The 13,842-nt window shown below is 39.1% G+C and overlaps 1 protein-coding gene across 4 annotated transcripts in view; it reads left to right on the top strand.

Moving 5' to 3' along the window:
* Positions 1-575: 575 nt before the first annotated feature.
* VIRMA (vir like m6A methyltransferase associated) overlaps positions 576-13,842 on the top strand; it is a 59,252-nt gene continuing 45,985 nt past the window's right edge. The window contains exons 1-2 of one of the 4 annotated variants that reach the window (XM_043601390.1): positions 576-768; positions 10,014-10,129. In XM_043601390.1, coding sequence (XP_043457325.1) covers positions 706-768; positions 10,014-10,129 — 179 coding nt within the window. In that variant the 5' untranslated portion in view covers positions 576-705. The remainder of the gene's footprint in view (positions 769-10,013; positions 10,130-13,842) is intronic. The other 3 variants (XM_043601389.1, XM_043601392.1, XM_043601391.1) reach the window with 3 other exon arrangements.

The raw sequence follows: 13,842 nt of genomic DNA, 5'->3' as shown, positions 1-13,842 counted from the left end.
GTGCCAATTTAGACTACAAAACAATTCCAGTTGCTTCAATGTTCATCAACCCCGAGGCCATGAGACTTACTTTTCACTCTACATTTCTATGTTCATGGCATTTCACGTTACACAATTTCTTGTTTTGCTTCAATTAGTCCTCACCCTAAGACTGGGTTGGGCATTATTATTCACATTTGCAGATGAAAAAAAGAAATAAAAAAAATCTCTTCGTTTTTAGACTACAGTTGCTTCTTAAAAAAAAAAAAAAGTCTTACTTTTCAGCCTCGCTTATTGAACCTTTTTCCTGTCAGCCCTGGAAAGGCTGCTTGCTTGGAAAAGAGGTTTCACTGGGCCGGGCGTCCACCGGGCGGTGTTCCTTACCCCTCCTCCACCCTCCTCGAATCCCGCTCGGCACCTTGCCATCCGAAGGCAGTCGTGGCTCTGCAACGCGGTGGAAGGACAGGGTTTGGACCACTAGCGATACCGTAGTCCCCTCCTTTTCTCCCTCCGCCCTTCTCGGTGCTCCTGCGGCGCCCTCCGCCGCGCTGGAGAAGGCGGGGTCGGAGACTTCCGGCAGCACCACTCTTCGGGATAGGCCAATGCTCGCGGCGCCAGCGCTCCGGTCACCGGAAGTGCTGCGGTCTCTCCCTCTCCGGAGCCGCGGTCGCCGAGGTTGGAGCTCTGCCCCGGAAGTCCTCTCCCTGTCCCCCGCCCGCGGCAAACATGGCGGTAGACTCGGCGATGGAGCTGCTATTTTTAGATACTTTTAAGCACCCGAGCGCCGAGGTAAGGCTTCCCGACTTGATTCCGATCCTGCTTGCCGACTCGTGGACCCTTACAAAAAGTCATTAGGCGGGCCTCGACTTTTCCTCCCGCCGATTGCCGCTTTAACGCCTCACAGACATAGCCCCCTCCCCCCCAGCTTGGGTGTAGGCACCGCGTCTGAGGGAGGGCGGCGGTAGACCCCCCCATTTCCCCCGGCTTTCCCTTAGTTCCCCAGGCCTTTGGTCGAGCTGGCTGCTCCGCTTGCCTTGTTCTTTTGTTGTTGTGCTGTTGTTCCTGTCAGCTTCGGACCTGGAGAAGGATCACGGTTTTCAAGTTTACCTGAGGTGGTGTTTGGGAGGGGTCTTGGACAGCTTGAGTTTGACAGCGCAGGTGACTGAGTAGGGTCCCGCAGGTTTCGTGGTTCCTGAATCCCTCCTCCTAGGTTTCCTTCCTGACAGGAGTTCTGCTGTCCAGATGTGACACTCGTTCGGTTCAGGATTGCGGCGTTCTCCAGTTTGCCCTGAAACTTTAATCCTTACCTCTTGGAAGGATTTCACACGTTAGGACGCGAAGTTCTTACACGGAACGCCCTTTGCGTGGAGAATACTTGCGAAGAAGAGAGACTTGAGAGGATTGTAGCTCATCTGTCTGTGCAGCATAACTGTCTTGTCGTTCGGAGGGGCGAGGGTAGGGGTGGTGTGGACTCCTCGTTCTGTGATGACCGGAGTGCCCCTGAACGTCGGAGTGGCTCTGCGATATTTAAGTGGAAAGGAGCTAGTTAACTAACGGTTCCCGAAAGCTGGCCCAAATGAACATTAACCAGGTCCACAGAGAGAATGAAAACGGCCCCAGAGCTCACATTTCTCTTCCAGTGTAAACTTAGTTTAGTGAACGGTTCTTTCTTCGGAGCTAGTGATGATAGTGGGTAGTGGTTGTATCTTAATGCTTTGTTTGGCAAAATAAAAAAATTGACAACTTGGTGGTCTTCTAATTATTTCAACGAGTGGTTTGTAGGTGTGTGGAAATAAAAACTTTTGGAAACTTGAACATGTCTTACTAACAATGAATGAGTTTGTGGTCTCATTTCTTGTGGGTCAGTAAGCTCTGCTTGTCCCAACGACTGCCCGTACTTCTGTGACTGTACTTCCAGCTAAGCTTTAGAAAACTCATGATGGAGTTAGTAGTTGGATCAGAACGAACCTGTCATGTGTACAGTAATAAAGAACTGTTAAAAGTGAAAGAAAGAAGTCTGTGATGAGTTGGTGATGAGTTGGTGATGAGTTTAGGTAAATCGGCGTTAATTCACTTGTATATTTAAAAACCTAGTATTTCTTGGGGTACCTGTGTGGCTCAGTCTGTTAAGCGTCCCAGCTTCGGCTCAGGTCATGATCTGGAGCTTTGTTGGTTCAAGCCCCCGGGCGGGCTCTGTACGGACAGCTCGGAGCCTGGAGCCTGCTTGGGATTCTGTGTCTCCCTCTCTCTCTGCCCCTCCCCCACTGTGTTTCTCTCGCTCGCTCTCTCAAAAATAAATAAACATTAAAAAATTAATAAATATCTAGTGTTTCTTCATTCATTCTTAGACAAACATTGAGGACCAGGAGAGGTCAGGAGCAATTCTGGCAATGATTGAGGGAGGTTTAGTAGAGATCACATTTGAACAGAGTCTTGAAGGAAGACTAAGGGTTTGTGGGGAATATGGAATATTGAGCTGTTTGTTCTCAAGGAGCTTATAACTGACTATTGGAGGTTAGGTCCACAAAAGTATGATTCAAGTTAGAAGGCAATGAGTGTTTAAAGAAACAGTGGGAATCCCTTGGTGTTTATCATCTCTCTCTCTTTTCTCTCTGTCTCTCTGTCTCTCTCTCTGTTTTTAAAAGTAAGCTCTGTGCCCAGTGTGGGGCTCGAACTCATGACCTTGAGATCAAGAGTTGCATGTTCCACTGGCTGAGCCAGCCAGGCACCCGAGGGTTTATCATCTTTATTCCAAAATGCTCTGACGTATTAGGTCCCCGATGAGTATATATTTAGCTCCATTTGGTGCTACCAATAAGGCTACGTGATTTCAGAGGAGGGAGAGAGAGAGATCACTCTTCTTTTGAGAATACCAGGGAAGACTTCATCAAGGCAGTTAGCATGTGAACTTGGTCTTTGGTGGAAGAGGAAATGTTCCACAATTGTAGATAAGAAAGCAGGGCATTCTCCTGGAGTAGTCAGTCCTCTGTGGAGTATGCCAAAAATATTCGTATTAAGTGGCAGCTGCAGGGCAGCTCGAAGCCAGATCATGGAGTTCCTTGAATGCTCAGCAAAGGAGTATGGACTTTGTTTTATAGGAAATAGGTAGTTTTTGAGCAGGCAAATTAAATGACTAGTAAAATTCATTAAGTCAATTAATTGATCAGTAATACCTAAAATGATTCAGAAAAATTAGAAATGGCAAATAAGGAAGAAAAAGTGAGACGTCATGAAAGCTTGGGTTTAGCAGATGGGCAGTAATCACTGTCCACAGTTATTGAATGCTCATTTTGTGCAAGATGCGGTGCTTTCGTAATTTAAATATACTATCTCTAATTCTTTTAATAATTTTGGAAGATCCTTATCCCTATTTTATGGATAAGGAGAGTGAGTGTGAGAAGTTAGGTCATTTTCCTAACGTGTCATAGCAGGTTGAAGGCACAGTAATGTAGCTCTAAAGCCGTGCCATACTGTGTCTCAGTAGGACTAAGTAGGAGGGGATAGGTACAAGATAAATTTTGGATATAGAGTTGATAGCATGGCAACTGATTGTGTGAGAGAGAAAGAGTAGTTAAAAGTTCTAGAGTTACAGTTTTAGAGACTAGAGAATTGGGAGGGCCATTGATAATAGAAAAGTCTGAAATTGGGTTTGATGGGAACAAGATAATTTTAGTTTTTGGTGTGTTTAGTGGTACACCAGAGAGATTTGCTCAAGTAGGAATTTGGAAATTTGTTTTAACAATTTCATTTATGAAAAATACTTCTGAAGGTGAGGTACAGCACCAGGAGGGGCAATACAAATAAGAAAACAAAAAAATAAAAACTCCCAAAACCTATTGCCCTTGCCTTCAAAGAAGTTTGTTATCTGGTGAAGAAAATATTTAGTCACATTTCCCAAGGGGAATACTGAAAGGGGTTTGAGTCGTGTTAAATGAATTACAAATTGTGTTTGTGGTTTGTATGCCACTTTATTAAAAATTTTAAAAACTTAGTAAATTTTTTAAAAAGTTTACTCATTTTGAGAGAGATTGAGAGAGCACAAATGGGGGAGGGGCGGAGGGAAAAGGTGGGGGTGGGGAGAGAGAGGAGGGAAAAAATCTCAAGCAGGCACCATGCTGTCAGATGCGGGGCTCAAACCCTTGAATTGTGAGATCATGACATGAGCCGAAACCAAGAGTCAGACACTTAATGTATTGAGCCTCCCGGGTGCCGCAATTATTATTATTATTTTTTAACATTTGTTTTTGAGGGAGAGGGAGAGAGCAGATCCAAAGCGGGCTCTACACTGACAGCACAGAGCCTGACACAGGGTGTGAACCCACAAACTGAGAACCCACCGACTGAACCAACCACGTGCCCCTATTATTATTATTATTTTTTTTAATGTTTGTTTATTTTTGAGAGAACACGAACAAGGGAAGGGCAGAGAGAGGGAGACAGCAGATTCTAAAGTGGGCTCTGTGCTGTCAGACGTGGGGCCAATGTGGGGCTTGAACTCACAAACCCCAGGGGATCATGACCAGAGCTGAAGTCAGATGCTTAACAGACTGAGCCACCCAGGTGTCCTGTACTTGTATAACATTTTAAAAATATACTTTATTTTAAAACAGGATCTTTTTATTTTGACTAGGTAACACATGTGTGAGGTAGAAATTCAATAGATACAAAAGGGTATACAGTAAAAAGTGTGGCTTTTTCTTGTCCCTGTCCTCTAGCCATCATGTTTCTTTGCCTAGGTATTCTATATAATTCCATTTTTACTGGCTGCATAATATTTCTTTAAGTGGTGATGCTATTTATATTATATTCTCATACATTTAGGTTTCTTTTTTTTAAGTTTATTGATTTATTTTGAGAGAGAGAGAGAGAGAGAGAGAGAGAGACGACACACGCACAGGGGAGGGGCTGAGAGAGAGAATCCCAAGCAGGCTCTGCACCTTTAGTGCAGATCCCAACACGGAGATCAAACCCATGAACCATGAGATCATGACCTGAGCCAAAGTCAGACGCGTAACCAACTGAGCCACCCAGGTGCCCCTACGTTTAGGTTTCTAACTTTTTACAATGATGTGATATTCTTTGATTATTTAAATTAAAAATATTTAAGTTATTTTATGAATATTACTTTCTAGAGTAGAATTGCTAGGTTAAAATACAGTCTTACAATAGTGATTGATGCTAGAAAGTACTGCTTCATTTTAGAGTTTCTTTAAGAAACTAATTTAGAACTCATCTGAACAGAAGTGATAATGGAAGTGGTAGGAATAGATGAGATAGCTTTAGCTTACCCTTAAGGAGAGGGTAAACAGAGAGGGGAAAATAGTTGCAGGGATAAAAGAGTAAGGAGGGGGAGACAGCTATACTGTGACTTGTAAACACACAATGACTCCTTCTGAAGGTAAATGTGGTTCAGAGTCCTGAAATTTGACCAATTTATTCTTCACATTCCTGCTATCTCTGTAATCATAAATCTTCCATGATTCCCCTTGTCTTCCTAGGTTTAAGTACTCCTCTAGATATCTTAAGCGCCTACTTCATTGTAATATTTGCAACTCTCTGAAAACACAATTCAGTCAACTTTTATTAAGCACTTATTAAAAGTCTTCCATTCATTAAATGAATATGCTAGGCACTTTGATTATAACAAAGTGTAAACTGAGACTTGGTTCTTGTCTTCTTGAGATACAACTGTAATGGGAGAAATAAAAAAAGCAATTACAATTTAGTTTGATAAGAGGCTTTTGATTCACAAGGAGAGGCATCTATCTAGACTTGCTCTGGCACAGGTTCCAAGAGAAAGTTAACTCTAGGGGTGTCTGGGTGGCTCAGTCAGTTAAGCGTATGGTTTTTGATTTCGGCTCAGGTCATGATCTCATGATCAAGCTCAGACAACGCAGAGCCTCCTTGGGATTCTCTTTCTCTGCCCCTACCCTTCTTTTTTTTTTTTTTTTTTTTTTTTTTTTTTTATAATGTTTATTTATTTTTGAGAGAGAGAGACGGAGCATGAGCAGGGGAGGAGCAGAGAGAGAGGGAGACACAGAATCCAAAACAGGCTCCAGGCCCTGAGCTGTTGGGCACAGAGCCCGACCTGGGGCTCGAACTCAGACTGTGAGATCATGACCTGAGCTGAAGTTGGACGCTCAACCGACTGAGCCACCCAGGCGCCCCTGCCCCTACCCTTCTTGTGCTCTTGCTCTCTCCACCCCCGCCCCCCCCATAATAATAATAATAATAAAAAGAGGGGCGCCTGAGTGGCTCACTGGATTAAGCGTCTGGCTCTTAATTTCGGCTCAGGTCATGATCTCATAGTACAGAGCCTGCTTGGGATTCTTTCTCTCCATCTCTCTCTGCCCCTCCTCTTTCTCTCTCTCTCTCTCTCAAAATAAATCTAAAAAAAAAACTCTTAAAAAAGTGGACTCTAAAAGGAGTTGGGACAGAGTGTGGGAGCAGAGATAATATAGCATGAGTGAGGGCATGAAGGGTGAGAAAGAGCATGGTATGTTGGGGCTATAAATTTGAACTGATCAGAAGAGGTTATACTTGTTTATAAGACCAGAAATTTGGCCTGGGGAGCAGGGGAGTGATACATTTATCTTCTAGAAGGACCACATTGCAATAGGAGAATGGGTGGAGGGGGGCAAGAAAGAAACCCCAAACCAGTTAGGATCCTATTGCTGTAATCCAGATTAGAGTGAATAGTGTCTAGAACTAGAGAAGTGAAGCAGTAATGGAGAGAAATACCAGATTTGAGAGCTTTTTAGAGGTTTAATCACTGGGACTTGATATTTAGATGAATGATTTAGGTGAGAGAATGAGAAAGAAGCAAAGGATAATAATGGTTTCTGTCTTGGTCATTGTGTGGATGGTGTTGCAAACACTGATATAGGAGAGTTCAGTTTTGGACTTGAGTTTGTGGTGCCAGAGTGACATTCAAGTGGAGATGTCCAGTTGGCAGTTGGTTATAGTGGTCCGGGGCTTGGGAGAGAGGTCATAAATGGAGATTTATATTTGGAGTTGACTTATGGCAATGGATGAAAGTTTTATTTCTTGTAAGTTTATTGATTGTGTTTAGCTACTCTGCCCTACTTTTCTCCTCCATTTTGCCCTCTAGCCATGGTGAACTATGCTTGCAATTTCTTGAACCTTCCAGGTTCTTGTTTGCCTTCCTTATGTGCATGCTTCTCCCTTTGCTTGGAAAGTTGTTCCTTCTCCTCCGTTTCCATTGATTCTTGTTTGCCTTAAAGACTTACTTAGCTCGGGGAGCCTGGGTGGCTCAGTTGGTTGAGCATCCAACTTCAGCTCAGGTCATGATCTCATGGTCTGTGAGTTCAAGCCCCACGTCAGGCTCTGTGCTGATAGCTCAGAGCCTGGACCCTGCTTCAGATTCTGTGTCTTCTTCTCTCTCTCTGCCCCTCCCCTGCTCATGCTCTGTTTCTCTCTCTGTAAAAAATAAATTAACATTAAAAAAATTTTTTTAAAAATCATGGAAGATTTATGATTACTTAGCTCAAGTGCTGTTTCTTTGGGGAAATCTTTCCTGACACTCCTCTTTTCCCCTCCACAAATTTTTGCTCACAGTCTGAGTTAGGTAAGTACCTCTTTGACTTTGCACAGACTCCTTTGTGAGTCTGTATCATAACAATATATCTGTCTACCACAATAGATGGTCTCTTCCTTAATGGCTGAGATTATGTTTTTGTCTTGGTATCCTTGGGACCTGGGATTCCTTGGAACATAATAGATATTTAATAAATGTTTAGAAATAAATATTGAATAAAAGGATAGCAACTAATACAGAAACTCTTCTACTTACAGACAAAATGGATTTTGAAAGTCTGTTCATAAAACTTTAAGTTCATTTTTTTTAGGTCCACAGTGATTACACCCTAAAAACTGATACTATTAATTAATCAGTAGAGGGCAAGGTAGAGGAGGATGCAATTAATAACTTTTGTTCTAAGTTTCCTTTGTACATATTAATGAGAATTTATAATATGTAAGCAAAGGATCTTCAATATAGTATACTTTGTAAGTAGAGAAGTTCTTACAGGAAGGAAACATAGCACCAAAGTTTGAGGCAAAATGCTAATTTCTTTTGTGTAAAACTATGTAGTATATGTAGAATACCTATAGTATATTTGTAATAATAAGTATACAAGTTCAGCTGCTGTCACAAAAGTTAAAATAACAGTGGATTTGATAAAATAGGATTTTCTCTCAATCTGGTTGTTAAGTATTCTAGGGCTCATATGACAGTTCCACAGTGTCAAGGGCCCGTATTCCTTCTGTCCTTTTCCTTTGCCATCCTTAGGGTATTGCCTGCCTTGTCCAAGGTAGCTCACTGATAACATCTGTGTTCTAGAAAGGCAGCAGAATTTTGGAATAAGAAGTAGAAGGAGTTTCTAAAGTCTGAACCTTCCCTTTAAGGACATGATCTGGAGTTGCCTGCATCATTTCCATTCCCATCCCATTGATCAGAAGTTAGTAATCATGGGGTACCTGGGTGGCTCAGTTGGTTAATAACCATCCAACTCTTGATTTTGGCCCAGGTCATGATCTTACAGTTCGTGAGATCAAGCCCCATGTCAGGCTCTATGCTATTAGCATGGAGCCTGCTTAGGATTCTCTCTCTCTCTCTCTCTCTCTCTCTCTGCCCCTCTCCCATTCATGCTCACACTCTCACTCTCTCTCAAAATAAATAAACTTGAAAAGAATGTAAAATAACTCAATAATTTTTTAAAAAGTTATGATTAGGTGTTCACACTGGCTTAAGTGTCCAACTTCAGCTCCAGTCATGATCTCACAGTCTGTGAGTTCGAGCCCCATGTCGGGCTCTGTGCTGACAGCTCAGAGCCTGGAGCCTGCTTCAGATTCTGTGTCTCCCTGTCTCTCTGCCCCTGCCCTGCTCATGCTCTGTCTCTCTCTGTCTCAAAAATAAATAAAAACATTAAAAAAAATTTTTTTAAATGCAAAATTGTGGGGCTCAGTCAATTGAGTGACTCTTGATTTTGGCTCAGGTCATGATCCCAGGGTTGTGGGATCAAGCCCTACACTGCTTAAGATTCTTTCTCTCTCCCTTTCTGCCCCTCTCTCCCACTCACATGCTCTCTGTCTCTAAACTAAAAAGTTAAATTAAAAAATGCAAAATTGGGAAGTCATCCTCTCACATTTTAGGAAAGACTAACTTGAATAATCTTTTGGTCTGTTGATATGCATGATATTCTTTGCAGCTTCCAAGAGAGACTCAAGAGTCATTCTTTCTAGATACAAATAACATGAACCATTTTTCTCATGAATTTTGATCACTAAGTAATCAGGTTGGCTGAACTTCTAGGAAAAGTTGGTGTAAAATAGTCCAAAAACAATGTGAAACATTCATTTTAAATTACTGATCACGAGAGCTATCTTTGTCTGATACTGTGTCAAATAATACATAGAAGTATGTGTATACTAAATATAATTCATGCTATCCATTTCTTTTGATAAACAGTTTGTGGATTCAGATTATTTCAGGGAGGGCTTAACTTCAACTATTAAATACCTAAATGACTCTCCTTGATCTCTTGTTATTAGTTGTATGTAAGTTTAGTAAATTAAACTGATTTAAGTATAGATCTGTAGTCTCAGTCTCTTATTTATAATTCAGAAATTCAAAAATGGCAGAAAAGTCCACCCTGAATTCATTTGGTCTTGCAGTCTAATCTGAACTGGCATGGTAGTTACAATCTTTTTTAGTATGAATGTTTATACATGTAGCTGCAGAAATATTAATGTTTTGATGACAAGGTAATCAAAAGCAGAAGCAGAGAGTGTTAAGTAACATGTAATATTTGTATCATACTGCCTTTCTAAAAACCCAGAAATTCAGGATTGTGAAAAGCATCTGGCACCAGATGCTGTTTAATGGTATGGAGTTTAAGATTATTTGTGACATTTTGAAAGCAATTAAATTGAAGATGAATAAATTTTGAATAGAGAAAGTGTTTGGTTTTGCTTACAGTATGTCCCTGTCCTTCTTCTTTTTTTTTTTAAAGCAAAGTTCTCATATAGATGTAGTACGTTTTCCATGTGTGGTTTATATCAATGAAGTCCGAGTCATACCCCCAGGAGTAAGAGCCCATAGCAGCCTGCCAGATAATAGAGCATACGGGTAAGTGAGCTTTCTTTTTAAAAGTGTTTGTGACAAAAGATTGTCCTAGACATATTCTTAAGTGCAAAAATTTGAGGTAATATTTTGTAAGTAAAACAAACAACAACCTAAAACTTTACTCAGTTATGTTATGTTGGGTATAGGTTTTCTAAATAATCCACATATTATTATAAATTTGAAAAGAGCAATTATTTGATCTAAGTACCAGAAAAAAATTTTTCTTCATTTTTTTTTAATCGGTGAAATAGGTTTATATTTTCTAAAATATTCTAGGGTGGTACAGTCTAGTAATTGAAGTATTTTTAACCTGGCTTTTTCCTTGAAAATAAGTAAGAATTAGTCTGAATATTTAGAAATGTATCTTTTATATTATTTTATATCAGTTTTCATGACTTAATGGTGATCTTCTTAGCCTGATACATGTGTCTTTTTATAAATTTGTAGCTTCATATTAGCCTTTAGTTTTAATTAGCAAGTACTTATTTGATGCTTTCTCTTTCTTAGGCTCTGTGGGAAATAAGTGAAATGTAAGACATGGTCTCTGATGTGGAGTTGTTGATAACTTTAACAGCTGACCTAAAACAGAGGAATTTGATCTCTGTTGTACCATGAATAATCATTTTCTTCTTCCTATTTTAATTACATGAATTGGAAGTATAAGCCAAATTTTGGTTTTGGAAGCATGAACATATACATTAAATATATTTATATGAGTTTTTAGCTTATAGTCTCAGTACCACATTTTATTATGTGCATGTTCTAATAGCTTAATTTCTGTAACTTGAAAGAGTTAAACCAGCTACTTAGTGTTATGGTACAGATTCAAAGTGAAGGGCCCATTTCTTCATAATTATGAAAAGTAGTTGGTTATTTGTAGAAATAGATATAAAATCTTTATAGGTTTTCAGATCATTCAAAAATACAACAAATACAAAATGAAACAATAAAAATATTTAATGTTTATAATGAGAAATCATCACTGACTTCATATATCTTTTTTATCCGTATTTAAGGAAATAAAAACATGTTTTCCAATCATTTCTTCTTGTTTTTTCCTATAAAGGGAGATGTGTGTAGAATGGAAAAGATGGGGTGATGACAGTGTAATCTAGCAGTCTTCTCTAATTGTACTGCTTTTGGTCAAAGAAGGTCTATCAGTTATCTATTGCTACATAACAAATTACAGCAAATTTAGCAGCCTAAAACAGTAAACATTTATTATTTCACACTTTTTCTGAGGGTCAGGAATCCAGAAGTGGCTTATTTGGTTCAAGTTCCCTCATGAGATTATAGTCAAGATATAGTCTAGGGCTGCAGTGATTTGACTGGGACTGGAGAATTTGCTTAGAAACTCACTCACATGGCTGTTGTCAGGAGACTTCAGTTCTTTGCCAGGAGATCTTCTCTATGGTGCTGCTCATGTCACAACATGGATTCCTCCAGAGTGAGTGAGAGCGCATACTTCTAACCCAGTATCAGAAGTGATATACCATCATTTTTACCATATTCTGTTCATTACATGTCCTGCTGGTATGGTGTGGGAAGAAACTACAAAGGTGTGAATACCAGGAATGAGGGGTCTCTGGGGCTGTCCTGGAGGCTGGCTAGCACAACAGGCAAAATGGATCTCTTCCATTAGCTGCAATGGGTAGGAGTATTGTTAAATTTTCCCTTTTTTCTCTCTTGTATTTCTTAGCTGGGGGTAAATGGCAGTTCATGTTTTAATAATCCCAAATGTGAAATTATCAGAAACTTTATACATCATTAATATGTTATAAAACAGTAAATTAAAGTATTAATACAGTAATGCAAATAAATGTAAGATGTCAGAAAGTAATGTTAGAGATCGAGTCATATTTGTGCAGCATACTTTACAGCATTGTTTTTTCTCATTATAAACATCTTTATACATCTAGCCAACAAATTAAAATAGTTAACAAGAAGTTTTTTCTCATTATAAAATTCAGGAATGTATAGGTAAAATTAAAATCCCTGTAATCCCTCCCTCCTAAGAAAATCCTTACATTTGATGCATTGTGTTGTTTAATGTATATGTGTATATTTGTATATTTTATTGTTATATGTGGTGTTTGTATAATTTGCTGTTATTTTTTATAAGTGTGGTATCTTACGTGAGGTTAGGTTTTAGAGTCAACTTTTAAGATGGAAGTCTAGTGCAGTCAAATCACCACTGATTCTTTAAGTTGCTTTTCACTGACCAGTGCTTGAGTTTTTGGGGCTTCAAAAGTAAAGAATTTACATTTGAGTTACCTTTTTCCTTTCCTTAGATACTGAAGGCCAGGGTCTAGTTTGTTTGAAGAAATAAAGGAAGGAGAGACTAGAGATGTTGCACATATATGGTTGAATTTGGGTTAGGTAAATGTTTGCTACTCTAACCCAGCTGTATACTGTTTTGTATATTTCTTTCTTTTACTTAACATTACGTCAGGAGTACTTTCACATCATTAAATACTATTTGAAAATATAATTTCTAATGGTTGCATAATCTAATGAATGACTGTACAGTAGTCCCCCCCTTATCCATGGTTTCACTTTCCGGGTTTCAGTTACCTGCGGTCAACCGCAGTCCAGAAGCAGATGATCCTCCTTCTGACAGATCGTCAGAAGGTCAGTAGTAGCCTAATGCTAAGTCATGATGCCCATGTCATTCACCTCACTTCATCTCATCACATAGACATTTTATCATCTCACATCACAATAAGAGGGAGTACAATACAATAAGATATTTTGAGAGAGACTACATTCCCATAACTTTTATTACAGTATATTGTTATAATTGTCCTATTGTATTATTATTGTTAATCTCTTACTGTGCTTAATTAGAAGTTAAACTTTAATATACGTATGTATATATGTGTATACACACACAAACACATATATATATGTACAAATATATATGGAAAGAACAGTATATTTAGGGTTTGGTACTATCCATGGTTTCAGGCAACCATTGGGGGCCTTGAAATGTATCCCCCGTGGATAAGGGGGTACTACTGTACTGTAATTTGTTTGGCTAGTTCCTTATGTGGGGACCATTAGGTGTTTTTTGCTTTTCAAATTATAAATAAGAGTATGAGGAACATTCTCTTGAAAAAAAATCTTTCTTTGTGTATCAGTGTTTCCATAGAAACACCTAGAAAAAAGGTATTTCTGCATCAGATGGTATGAACATTTTCTCATTCTCCTGAATTTTATTGCCATGTTGCCTTTCAGAACAACTGCGCGTGTTTGTACTTCTATCAGTGCATAAGGGAACCTATTTGATATACTTTGGGCATTACTCCTTTTACCATTTGAATTTTTTGTAAATAACAAAATATGTGATGTTTAGAATCAAGGTTTTTAGTTGAGTCTGAGGAATTTCAGCCAAGGGTAAAGTATATATCAAGTAAGATTTCATTCTAACACAAATTAAATAGGCTTTACTCTTAACTATGTAAGTCTACAAAAACATCAAAATATTTATCTAAATTGCTACTATCCAGATTTGAATTTAGGCTTTAAGTCACAATTTAGGGCTCTGATGCCAAAATTATTATTATAATCTTGTATTAATGTAGGTTAAGTTGAAATCAAATTGTAATTATATAACTCAAAGTTAGTTAACTCCTGATTCTTTCTGCTAATGGAAGGGAATCATGCTATAATGAATTATAAAAATAGGTGTTACAATTAGTCAGCATTTGTCTTTA

The sequence above is a fragment of the Prionailurus bengalensis genome, chromosome F2 (genome assembly GCF_016509475.1).
Source record: "Prionailurus bengalensis isolate Pbe53 chromosome F2, Fcat_Pben_1.1_paternal_pri, whole genome shotgun sequence".
NCBI classification, from domain to species: domain Eukaryota; kingdom Metazoa; phylum Chordata; class Mammalia; order Carnivora; family Felidae; genus Prionailurus; species Prionailurus bengalensis.
Note: the sequence above shows the minus strand (reverse complement) of the source record. Positions and strands in the feature narration are given on the sequence as shown.